Source organism: Carassius gibelio, chromosome A14 (assembly GCF_023724105.1).
Source record: "Carassius gibelio isolate Cgi1373 ecotype wild population from Czech Republic chromosome A14, carGib1.2-hapl.c, whole genome shotgun sequence".
Taxonomy (NCBI): domain Eukaryota; kingdom Metazoa; phylum Chordata; class Actinopteri; order Cypriniformes; family Cyprinidae; genus Carassius; species Carassius gibelio.
In genome coordinates, this window is record NC_068384.1 from 12,582,361 (window position 1) to 12,595,406 (window position 13,046).

Genomic DNA, 13,046 nt, shown 5'->3' on the forward strand with positions numbered 1-13,046 from the left:
TGTTTGTATGTTTTATGGGAAGTTGGTGCAAGCAACATTATGATTTTGGGTTAACATCTGATTGTATAAGGACAATGTGAATTTTATGAAATTTCATTTTTAGCCTTTTCAATTAATTTATGAAGTCATGTTAACAAAATGCCCATGTCGCCCAAGTTGTTACTGTACAAAGCACAGTAAACTATTTCTATAAAAATGTCATTGCGCTACTGTTATTTTGCATAGAATACATTGTTTAACAATACTTTTGCACACTCATCCAGGTGTATTTATTACCACTATTCTCACGTTGCTGCTGTTCATAATATATATAATTCCTTTTCATATGCTGCTGTATATATAATCCTACATTGCACTGTTCATAATGTACGTAATCCCTACATTGCATTCCTATTTATATTCTGTACTCTGCTCAATACTGTATATAACACCTCCAATGTACATTCTGTAAATCATAGCTTCACTTACTCTGCACTTTTATGTATATTAAACACTATATTCTTGCACTTCTGGTTATATGCTAACTGCATTTCATTAGCTCTGTACTTGTACTCTGCATAATGACAATAAAGTTGAATCTAATCTAATGTCAACTACACTTATGCATTATAAAGGAAAATATAGTTTGTTGTTTAAAAATGAAGTAGGCTGCGACATGGATATCATATGAAAAGGAACAATTTGCCTATGCCATTAAATATAATACATGTCATCCGATTAATCCATTGTGATGTAACTGAGTAGCATTATGAATTTCATTCACACCATTTTTCTGTATGTGACCCAAATAGTCTACCATGTCATGCAATGTGCTTTCACCAAAGGTTGATCGATTGTGTTCCAGCTGTGTTCTTCCCCCGTGTTTTCACTGACTTCAATATGGAGTCGTTACATCAGAATCAGATCGGTATTGGGTGACTGAAAGCCCTGACCGCATTAGACTTGTTTCACTCAGCTGCTCAAGCCAGGAGAAGAAACATCTGCTTGTGAAAGGATGCACTTTTAAATACATGTCTTTAGAAGATCATTCCTTCTTCAGATTACTGGAAGTTTAAAAACAAATTTTAAACAGACCCAAAAAGCTGCATGGATTACATGCCCAAATAAGAGCTACAAAAATAATTTTCAGGAATTGCAAGGGAGGCATCAACAGAGTAACGCAGCTAATACTGATAGTGTGGCAAGTGTAAGAGATGGAAAGGTACTTTGCACCAGTGCGTGGCTCCTCAGAGGATGAGGTGAAAATGTACAAACATTACCATCCCATACCTCAACAGCATCCTCACAACCATCATTACCAGCACGACCAGTATCACCACCATGGATCACACAGGTATGTGTTTACACTTTCTCTCGAGGATATGTCAAATTAACTAGCTTTGACCATTTTTAATTCAATAGAAATTTAATAGAAAAGTTGGTTCAGGGGCAGCAGATCCAAATGCCTTTATATATATATATATATATATATATATATATATATATATATATATATATATATATATATATTAGTTGGAAATTAACAAAACAAATTAATGCATTTAGTAAAAAAAAAAAAAAAAAAAAAGATAACCTTCAATATTCTTTCTTCATAATGTTACAGCAGTTATGATTAACTGAAACAATATGTTATAGTAGGAAAATTTTACATTGTAACAGAAAACTAACATATAAATAGGTATTACATTCCCACCCAGTTCATGCCTTTATTTCTTGCAAGTGAGAAATTGTTATTCAACACAAAGTAAATCTCCCTACTGCTTGCATAAATGAGTCAATATATAACAATGGATCACAAATTATATAACAACTGATCACCTATTGAGATTATTTTCATTGATATAAATTAAATTTAATTATGTTTAATTACTTTTAAATCAGTCACAGCTCTTCAAGCGGTCACGGAAAACACAGTGATAAACATACTCCCCGTCACCACGACAACCAGCATCACTTTTATCATCCCGCAAACCCTAAAATGTCTGGAGACCATCACAGCCTCTCTAAAAGGTCTTCCTCCAGCCTGTCCTCCTCCTCCTCTTCCACTTCTTCTTCTGCATCTTGGACCTCAGAGCCCAGCCTGGATGATGAGACGTATCTCATGCACAAACCCCAGCATTCCCTTTCCTGCTCCAACATCCCTGAAGTTCGAAGGAAAAACCACAGAGATCACAGAGATCAGAGGCACCGCCACAGCCTAGAAAACGTAGACGAACTGCTGCCTGGTTCTCAGGATGGAAATCAGATGCCAAAACTCTCCCGAGGCCATAGCAAAAGCGAGGAGGGCCTTCAACAAAACCAGCACAAACATGATAACACCGAAGGATCTCACTTCATGGATCATGGGCCACTTTACAAGACTGCAAGCCTGGGACAAAGCCTTGCCTTTGGTGGCAATAATGACAACACTCTAAGTGGCAAGGGGGTTCCCAAGAAGGCTGTTTCATCTATTCAGCTACCCAACAAAGGTATTCTGAAAAACAAATATGAGGGACAGAGAGAAGGAAACTTCAGGAAAGCCAAGTCTATGGAGGTGCTCTCCACCAGTGTGCACATCACAGAAACATCCAAGCAGATCTCTGTGGAAGCTGCGGGGAATAACTTTGTGAAAGGGAAGCTACAGTTCTCTGCATTTCTGGATGAGATCACCAAGCAGGTTATCAGTCCCTGTGCTCTTAGCTCTTTTGGTGTAAACACATCTACGCCACCAAAATCACCCAATGAAGAGCGCAAGAACCGCAGCGGCAAGCAGGAGAGCTTTGTGCCATCACCAAAACAGCAGCCCATCAGAACTGAGAGACCTGATTTAGAAAAAAATGATTCAAGCTCACTTTCTCGATCACATAAGAGACCGAGCAAATACCACAGCCGAAACCTGACCAGCCCTCCACCCCCGCCCCATCACCCTATTAAAGCCGAAAGACAAGGGGGTGCTTCTGGTAAACAGCACCACAGGCAATATTCTCAGATGCTCACTGATGGCACCAGCACCAGCCCAGAAACTATCCACACCAACCTCTCCAAACACAAAGGGCGACATCAAAGTAGTCATGGCCCTTCCAGACACTTTCACATTAAACAGGAGAAGGGGTCACCGCCACCTTTGCGAGCCGCAGGACTGGAGTCAGAGTCTCAGTCGAGTAAATCATCCACCAGTGCTAGTTCAGAGAAAAGTGACCGACCCAAACACATGGGACACAGGAGGCAGTCCAAACCACACAGGGTGAGTTCATCACAAGACCGAAAAAGCAATTTCTTGGTTTCCCAAAGTTTTTATGTTTAACATGATGTTTGGTGCAAAATAGGGCCAGAACCTTAAACTTTTTCAAAACATTAAAATAAATCAATGAATAAATACATAAAAGTTTAAATGTACTGTTTTATATTCCAATCATTTAATATGAGGTTTGGAATTATTGTTACACAAATTTGAGATGTGCAATGGATTTGTATCATTTGTGAAATTGATAGATTTTTTACAATAAACATCAAAGTCAAAATCTATATGATTAAAAAGATTGCAGATATATATATATATATATATATATATATATATAGAAAATTTATTTATACAATTAAAAATCTATAAAATAAAATAAAAATAAAACTAATCAGCATGAACAACTTTTTTTGGGGTTAAGTTAAACATAAAAAAATTAAGTCATTAAGATTATTTTTTTAAAGAAATCAATTTGTCTATTCAGCAAGGATGCATTATACTGATAAAAAGTCTATTTTTTTTTAACTTTATTTTAGTTTCCATAAAAATATTAAGCAACAAAACATTAACAAATGTAATAATAAAAAGAAATGTTTGTTGAGCACCAAAAATCAGCATATTAGAATTATTTCTGAATAACGTTTGAACAGTAGTATATATATTCCATAAATTAAACAAACATATTTGTTAGATCCCCCCCCCCCACACACACACAAACACTTGGGGTAGCAGAGGTGAATGGTTGATACTGAAGAATGCAGTCAACATCTTATTCTTTCTAGTAAGTTGAAATAAGTATATGTGTTATTTTAGTACAGAATGGAAAGATAAAAATGAAGGGATAATTAAAATAAAAATCTAATTAGTGATGGCCTTGGTTTAACCTCTAATGCTGGAAGCACGAGGGATACCCTTCATTGTGTCCGTATCTGTTGATGAACACGATTGAACCAGATGAGTCATCAATCAATGGTGTTCCCTGGAACATATCACTTCAAAAATCAATTTTCTATTTTCTGTTCTGTTCTGTCCTATATTCACCCCCTCTCTCATCTCTCTTGCCCCTAGGATTCATCCGGTTCCGTGGACCGAGTCCAGTAAGTGTTTCCCCCCTTTTTCTGATTGGTTATTTCAGACTATTGATTTTGTCGTATTCCAGAGCTTTCCTCCATTTTCCTCTGCTCGGTTTCCTAAACTCTGCCATCCAGCCTGAGCTCCATCGATTGCCTCTGTTCATCTGTCCAGTACACAGTCAGAGCAGAGTCATCATATTTTTCTTTGCGAATGATTTATGATACTGAGCTTCTACAGAAACACAGCAGTTTACCTCCTGACAAAGACAGATAAACACTCTGGTCTGTAATATATTGCAGGATGCTGGAGGAGAACAACAAAGAGCTGCATGAGAACCTGTTGCAGACGGTGGCATGCATTGAGAACATGGAGGCAGAACTGCAGTGTACCAAGACAGAGTTAGTCAGCTTCAAAGAGAAATACAGAAGGTCAGAAACGCCACACATAATGTTTTTAATTCATGGAATGACAGCACCCATCTCTCATTCTCTGTTATATATCATTTGCAGGCTTCAGGAAAGCTATTCGGTTTCTCAGCAGGCAAACAGTGTCTTGGAGCAGAAACTCGAATCTGCGGTGAGATTAACACAAGTGTGGGAGGCACTTTCCACAAAAGACAAAGAAACTCTTTGTCAAGAATTGCTTTCTTACATTTGTTTTTTCACACAAAGTGCATACCTGTGAAATATGATTGTACTCTTGTCAGGCCTTATTAAAGCACCTGCTTGCCCTTGAGCTGGTCTCTTTTTAAAAAGCAAACTCACATCAGCTGAAATTTCTGTAGTGCTATCTACCGTTACTGATATTACATTTAAGCAGTATTTTTTTAACCTTATTCTGACAGGTAGACAGCTTGGACTCAGAGAGGAAGTTCCTCATGCAGAGAGTTGCAGATGTGACTAAACAGCTGGAAATTGCTCAGAAGACCATCAACTCCCTGGAAAACGTCAATGTCAGTGCATCCGCAGACAGATACAGCAAACAGATGCTCCATGTCTTCAGTTTTTTTTGCACAAACTAGTCAATTCCCCACTAAATAACTTATAGTATATAGTATGCAGTATGCACGTCTATAATGTTAGGTATTTTATTGTAGTATAGTATATCTTTTACAAGTGCGGCTTGTTTTTAAGAGGGCTCTCCTGCTTTTGACATCACAGCTCGGGATAGTCTCAGCCAATCACCATTGCTACGACATAATTTTTGCCCTGAATGAAGAGGGGACAATATATAAACGTATAAAAATAAAATACAACAATACTTTCGTTATAGCCAGCCAGTATGCTTATTTATAGTTGTGCCTGCTTAATGAATTGTTTCAACATTAAAAAAAAAAAAAAAAAATTCACCTGTTGAAAAAAATAAATGTTAAAAGTTAACATCTTTCTCTATTTAGGTTCCCTCATTCATTAGAGAGTTGTTGAAAAATCACTTTGACTCTCGGGAAGCACTGGAGGACTTCTTATGCCCTCAAACATCTTCACGCCAACCTGAAAGCAACCAATCAGAAAGGGCGCAGGAGGTCAGAAACAACCAACCATCTGCTGGAAAAGAAGAAGTATTTAAATGGCCACAGACTGGACACACATGCTCAGGTGCCAGACAACAGCCTGCCACAGCCTTTCTGCCTTGGAAACATGATCATGATCCATGGGCAGGGCCAGGGCAACTCATGGCTAAAGGAAGTGACTCACAACTTCCTTTTTCTTTTGATGAAGATGTGCCAATCCACAAAACAATGGCAGGTACAAAGCCCCCAAGTCATCAAGTGCATCAATTAGCCATGAACCCAGAGATCCACGTAATTCCCCCAAACCCATATAATTTAGATGAGATGAGGTTCAGCAGAAAGACAGGTGGAGAGAGAAGCATCACTGTGGGGAAAGAGCCCACTGATGTCAGCTATCTTACAGCTCAAAGGATGCTGAATGAGTTTTTGAACCAGATTCCTCCTCCAGCACATGATGGTGAAGGGAAAGATAGCGTAGAAGCAGAACTTTAACAGAAGGAAGGTAGTAACATTTAATTTGACATCTTTTTGGTAAACTGTATTAGGAACTGGATAAAACTTCAATAACGTCCCCCATTACCAATATTGCAGCAAGGATGCAAATAACTGTGGCTCTGATGGCTCTTTATTGGTAGTTGAGAAATGCACTTGATTTCTAGCTTTACAAGTATAATTGCTAAATGCATATAAGTATGTATATACGATCTGGTATTCTGGTTTCCTGCTTTGAATATTTGTTCAGTGCATTTGCAAAAGGCATCGTCCATATTTGTGTTTTTCTGCCTGTTTGCACTTTTTGCCCTGAATACTGTGAAATATTTAAAGTTAGCACTTAAATTATGTAATTCGATATTCATATTATTTGATTACAAAACCAAAATTACTGTCAATTTGTTTTGGAAAAGTATGGCCCTCTCATTCTTCTGTCTTTGAGTGCTCAATGTCTGTCTGTATAAAATAAAAAAAATTGAACTGGAGAGTGAATAGCACTTCTATGAAATGTTTAAATGAACCGAGACTATGTCCATGTGGTTATTTATTGTATAAATTAACATCTAGGGAAGTTTGAATTGTTGTTTTTGTGAAATGTATATGTGTATATGTATAGAATATAAATTATAGTTTCTGCTAGAAATCAAATAAGCCATATAACCATATATATATTTAATATCTAGAATACCCTTGTATTTTTACTCTAAATGTATTAATAAAATCTTGTGTGCAAGTTTGCTCTACATTTGGGAATGGTTCCTACCTTTCTTAGTCTGCGTGTCTTTGTATCCATATAAAACACAGTCCAATAATAAAACAATTGCTTCAGCTGATTTCAAGTCCAAATTAAACAAACATCACATTCTCAGTATATCATAAGACAATTAATACTGCTTAGTTTTATTTCACCATTCCTGGTTATATATTGTCATATTCTGTATAGTCACAGTAGATTAAGAGGTCCATGTTATATCAAATATCATATCATATCATATATAATAAAATGTTATAATTTGCTAATTTTGCTATATTAGGAATTGTATTACTGTTAGTGTGTTTTTGTCATGATTTATGAGTCTTCTTTTATTTCTAACCCTGCCTTATACACTGAGGCTCACAGTGTTCCAATGCATCATATCCTGTTCTCTTCTCCATTCATTTGATGGTTTCTCAGTCCACACTTTTCATCAAACCCCTCTTTCTGGCACTCTTCTGGACTTGTTGACCAAGGGCAGGTTTGTTTAGAGGACACTGGCCTGGATTCTCATTGGTGGAGATGGTCTAATAGGATCAGACATGATAGGAGATTATGACACTCAAGACATAATACTCTTTATCATATTTTTAAGACCTAGTCAAAATGGCTGCCAAACTGTAGGAGGCATATTGAAGACTCAGGGTCTGAAAGACATTCTTGAAGGTAATGAATCATTTTTCTTCGGCTAAAATCTTGATGATCTTGGGGACAACCTAAAATGTAATTTTAATTTAACATCAAAACCATTTTTTGTCCCATGCCCTTGAATTAGATATATTTAAAGTATTTTGGAGGTGATTTCCGAGTGATACTGGATAGCACAACATTATTCTTATTATTAGAGCTAACAGAACCTGAAGAAACTATGTGAATTCACCTGAGATTGACTGATTATTTGCTGTGCCGGATACTAATACTGCATGACCTCTATTAAATTCCTCTTCTGCAATCTAAACTTCTCGCTCTCCTCTATCCTACACTTCTTTAAAAAGCAACATGGTGTTGTTAAAAATGAAGTTCCCCTTCCAAAAGAGGGTGCGTCTTGCCCAGGGTCTCTGGCTGCTTTCATGGGTGGCCATGTTCTCTGGAGCCATCACCTTTACTATGGGAGCCTTTCTCAAAACTGAGCTACATCGCAGATCAGAGGTAATGAAACGTTTCTTAATTAAAGAGCACATAATAGGGCCTGAAAGTAAAGAATGTGATGTACTAATGCTTCCCTAGATACAAGCTTGTTTGCCAAAAACATAAATGGAAACATAATGAATTGCAGTGAGCAGTGTGTCAGCCATTATAGTCCATTAGGATCTATAAAATATGTGAAAGGATAAACAGAATCAGAAATGCACTGCTTAACCATTTTTAGAAATGCTCTGTGTTTTGTACAGTAAACAAATATTTTACCAAGTAATATTTTCTTAATGGTTTGCAGAGATTATTTTTTGGACACATTGAATAAATTCATACTATATTTACAATACTATAACAAGTACTACTTTCATTTACCCTTTATATTGTCAACACCAGGGTAAAAGGCCTAAGCTTTGTCTTGATGAGAGGAATAATCTCACATAATCTGAGGATTGGCACTCAGATAATGCCCTGCAGTGTGTACCACCTGAGCTTGTGTCTATAATGAAGTCAACAAACCTCACAAAGAAACCTGATAATGACTGAAAAGAGCATTGTGGGAAGAAATTCGACAGGTGCAGGATAATTATAAGATCTACTGTATATAATACACCAATAGCTATAACCTAAAACTTTCGGTCATGTCTGTAGACTATAAGCAGATGCAGGAAGAATGGAAGTTGCTTAATGGTTAGCTCAGGGAGTAGAGTGCTAGCAACACCATGGGTTTGATTCCCAGGGAAAAAAGAATTGTTCAAATGTAAATGTGTACCAATGTACGTCACTTTGGATAAAAGTATGCCAAATGCATAAATTAATCTTTTTTTTTCTTATACTGGATTAATTTACGATTCAAAGAAAGTAAACACTGGTCTGCCGCCTGATTAAATGCATGTAAAAAAACAAACAAATATTCAACCCTTCTTACTCTATACAGGTAATGCACAGTATGGACATCCACATTGTGCCAAATCTGCTGATGGCAGTGGGGTTAGCATCAGTGGGCATCAACATCTGTGCTGGTAAAGTCTGCCAGGACTCACTGGACCCCTCGCGTTTCCCGCGCTGGAAGATGTTTCTTCCTCCGTTCTTCTGCTTCTCTGTCTTCCTCACCTCTCTGCTGCTGGTGGCCATGATTCTGAGCTTCGCCCTGCAGCCCAGCCTCGAGGAGTCTCTGAAGATCGGGCTGAAGAACGGCATCCGCTTCTACAAGGTTTGTGAGAGAAAGACAAAAAGAAGTGGGACATAAAAATTATTTAACAGCAATCAGGTATACTTAAGTAATTTAAGGCAATGAACTTATACAGTATACAGATCCTATTTACAGGGTCCTATAAATATTTATTGAAATAACTACATGTATATAAATAAATATAACATTCCAGAGTCCTATTGATATATATTTAAATGGACGAATGAATGAATAAATAAATAAATCTGGCATTTCAGAGTCCTGTAATATGACATTTGTATTCTAGACAACACTTTACTCACACATATACAGTATTTCCAAAGTCAGGAGAGCATAATGCACTAAAGTCTAAAATCAAAAGAATATAAATTATTTAATATTGAACTGAATTGCATGGAATTCAAGTCATACATATTTCTATTAATGAACTTTCAAGTATGTATCTGATGTTCCATATCTCTGCAGGATACAGACACACCAGGCCGTTGTTTCCAGAAGGAGACTATTGATCGTTTACAGATTGAGTTCCAGTGCTGTGGTAATACTGACTACAGAGACTGGTTTGAGGTGCAGTGGATCAGCAACCGCTACCTGGACTTCACATCCAAAGAAGTGAAAGAGTGAGTCCACAAAAATCCTAGATAAAGTCACGCTCCTACACTCTCTCCTGAATGAAAGGAATTTATTTTCATAATGGAATGAATCAAAAGTATCAGAGGTTAGTCAACACAATGCAAGATATTTAAAAAATAAAACATTCCAGAACGCTCTTAGCGTCCAAGGTGAATCAGAATTTAGAATGTCATGTTCTGAAACAGGATGTCATCACCAAATGTGCCTGATGCATTGATCAAAAAGTCAATACAGACAGTTGCAGAATCAATGGTGTAACAAAACTAGGACTATTATTCTCATAACTGCATTATAAATAGTCTTATGTTTCTGTCTATACCATTTTCCCAACACAGTCGTGTGAGGAGTAACGTAGACGGCCGATATCTGTTGGACGGGGTCCCATTCAGTTGCTGTAACCCTGCCTCCCCCCGGCCCTGCATCCAGTACAGTCTCCGGGACAACTCTGTCCATTACAACTACGAGTACCAGACTGAAGAGCTGAACCTGTATAGCCGAGGTTGCCGCCAGGCCCTTGTCAGCTACTACATGGGTTTAATGAACACCATCGGCCCTTGTGTTCTGTTTGATTTCCTTCTCCAGGTATGAGCTGATTAATGGTAAAGTAGTAAGAAACCGCTTAAAAATTAATGTTGTAATTTATGTTGAATAACAATGCATGAAATGCTCTTCAATTTACGATAGCTAAAGGACTTATTTTACTCATAAAGTGCAAAACACATGGCAACTTACCAACTGACATAACAAAAGATCTCTGTTGGATGATGTCAGCAAAGTTTAGTCACCTAATAGCAAAATGATTATATACATCTCCTTTAAGACTGAGCTTCTAAATATTTGAGTAATTGAACGATCCAATATTTAAACAAATTATCACATATGTTTTAGGCTTAAAATGTGTCAAATGCATCAGAGGATCATAATGAATGTTTTGTGAGGACTTCCCCAAATAACCACATGATTTTAAACCTTGAATAACTCATTGTATAATCTAATGTGCTCAACACATCGAACTGTTCACACACTCAGTTGATATCGACACGCTTCTGGAACGGCTGGCAGTATGGTTGTGAACTCAAAGGTGTCAATATTCATTATTTGAACATTAAAATAACTCTCACCCAAAACCACATCACGCTCTCAGCTTTTATAACAGTCACAGCTTTTGTAACACTAACTGCATGATTCATTACTTCTCATGCACTAATTCAATAGACAACAAATCAATGCTGCCGGAACCAGGAAATAAAACTAGGTTTGTGTTTCTATCTACAAAGTGTGATATTTAATGTGGCATACTATAAGTTTTTACTTCACAAATTCCAGTGTAGTTTGTTGTTGTTCCGGCCACATAAAAGTTATAATACTGTGTGGTTATAATACAAGTGGTGAGGATGAAAGGAGGAAAACCAATAAAAATGCAAATTTGGTTACTATTTACGACTTCATAAACCTGTATGAATTTCTTTCCTTTGTGGGACACAAAATAAGATTAAAAAAAAAAAAATGTCTCAGCATTTATTTGTTTTGTTACTGTTTTGGACCCCAGTGTTCTTCAGCATACCATCTTTAGTGTTGCGCAGAAGAAAGAAATTCAAACAGGTTCACAATGACAATGTGAGTGTATAAATTAAAGCATTTTCATTTCGGGATGAACCATTACTTTAGGAAGACTCTTTAAGAGGCATTTGGGAAAACCTGAGGAAAATGTCTTAAAGGAGCTTGAACTATGATCTCTGTATCTCTTCGGCATTCAGATGGCCATTCTGGTGAGTCTGCGCTATCTGCAGACTGCAATGGAGGGTGTGATTGGACAGGAGGATGTGGAGATCGAGACAGATGGATACATCCTGGAGAAAGGAGTGAAGGAGACTTTGCTGGAGACTAAAGAAAAGGTGAAAAAGCTCCTCCAGTTCGCTCAGGTGGGCGACGCATCTGCTACGACCCCGGATGCACAGCCAGAGGAAGAAAAGCCAGCCACAGCCTAAAAGACCAAGTGTTATTGTTTATAATGTGTGCTCATGTGCACATGAGTGCTAACTGTCCTTGATTATTATAATCCAAAGGGCATACATAATGATAATTGAAGTGTAACATTGTTACTTCATTATATTGTTAAATGAAGTCACCAACCAACCATTTTAGGAAAAAACAGTAACCTCTCAAAACGCTGGAAACTGTTAATGCAAAACCTGACAATACCAAAATATCCCTTTGACAATTATATATAAAGTGAAGATGTATAAAGAAGAGTTAAAGCAGAAAATTCCAAGGAAATGAAGGCAATGAAAGAGTACATTTCATCACATTCGGTCTGTAGATGTTTTGCTGCTTCATGCTTTGCTTAAATAAACAAAAATCAAGAGTTGAAATTGCAAAAGATACAAGCGAATAATAAAGATTTGAGTTTTTAACTGATATATGAAGTCATGTGGTCATTGTGTCTCATGGATGTTCATCAAGTGCTTGTTTTTCTCTTTTGTGTTGAAATGTGTTTTTTCACTTGGACACTTCTTACCTCACACATAGCCTGATCTTAACTTCCCTTGTGAAAGGGTGTAGTGTTAAATGCATTTCCTCTTCTTTTGCCTGTGCAGTGAGAGAGAGACAAAGAGCCAGTGAAAGAGAAATGAATAGGATTATGCTGACTGAATGCGGCAGGCTGTTCGGACACCTGAAATCTCTTTATCCCTTTGATGATGGTTAATACTATGACTGCTGCTAAAGCATACACAACATTAGACCAACACAAGAAATACAACGGTGTCATGCCTCTAGTTGTTTATTAAAAGCAGTTAGTTTTGCACTAGTGATCATAATAGTTTCAACTAATTTTAATTTGTTTCAGTGGATTGGTCATTCCAGGAATTTTTACACACACACACACACACACACACACACACACACACACACACACACAGAGACTAACGCACAAACAGGCATATATTAAAATTGTGATGACGATAATAATTTTTATTCAGGCAAAAAAAGCAGTAAAGATGTCACAGGTGTTAATATTAGTACATGACAGCGCATT

At 37.2% G+C, this 13,046-nt stretch overlaps 2 protein-coding genes across 2 annotated transcripts; both read left to right on the plus strand.

Moving 5' to 3' along the window:
- The first annotated feature begins 912 nt into the window (after positions 1-912).
- On the plus strand, positions 913-7,039 carry LOC128027523 (uncharacterized). Its single transcript, XM_052615220.1, has 7 exons — positions 913-1,333; positions 1,882-3,223; positions 4,289-4,317; positions 4,594-4,722; positions 4,804-4,870; positions 5,139-5,246; positions 5,691-7,039. The coding sequence occupies exons 1-7, from the start codon at positions 1,194-1,196 to the stop codon at positions 6,294-6,296; spliced, it is 2,421 nt and encodes an 806-aa protein (XP_052471180.1). The 5' UTR covers positions 913-1,193; the 3' UTR covers positions 6,297-7,039.
- A 526-nt stretch (positions 7,040-7,565) lies between these two features.
- On the plus strand, positions 7,566-12,427 carry LOC128027527 (RDS/peripherin-like protein xRDS35). Its single transcript, XM_052615227.1, has 6 exons — positions 7,566-7,716; positions 8,046-8,199; positions 9,122-9,397; positions 9,842-9,996; positions 10,345-10,591; positions 11,767-12,427. Exons 2-6 carry the CDS (start codon positions 8,050-8,052, stop codon positions 11,995-11,997), a joined length of 1,059 nt encoding a protein of 352 aa, XP_052471187.1. The 5' UTR covers positions 7,566-7,716; positions 8,046-8,049; the 3' UTR covers positions 11,998-12,427.
- The last annotated feature ends 619 nt before the right edge of the window (positions 12,428-13,046 follow it).

Excerpts from the sequence above, each read along its gene's own strand:
- LOC128027527 (XM_052615227.1), top strand. The coding sequence starts at position 8,050 with ATGGTGTTGTTAAAAATGAAGTTCCCCTTCCAAAAGAGGGTGCGTCTT. Across the intron at positions 9,398-9,841 it reads ACGGCATCCGCTTCTACAAG|GATACAGACACACCAGGCCG; the intron begins GTTTGTGAGAGA and ends ATATCTCTGCAG. Across the intron at positions 9,997-10,344 it reads ACATCCAAAGAAGTGAAAGA|TCGTGTGAGGAGTAACGTAG; the intron begins GTGAGTCCACAA and ends TTCCCAACACAG.
- LOC128027523 (XM_052615220.1), top strand. The coding sequence starts at position 1,194 with ATGGAAAGGTACTTTGCACCAGTGCGTGGCTCCTCAGAGGATGAGGTG. Across the intron at positions 3,224-4,288 it reads GGCAGTCCAAACCACACAGG|GATTCATCCGGTTCCGTGGA; the intron begins GTGAGTTCATCA and ends TCTTGCCCCTAG. Across the intron at positions 5,247-5,690 it reads ACTCCCTGGAAAACGTCAAT|GTTCCCTCATTCATTAGAGA; the intron begins GTCAGTGCATCC and ends TTCTCTATTTAG.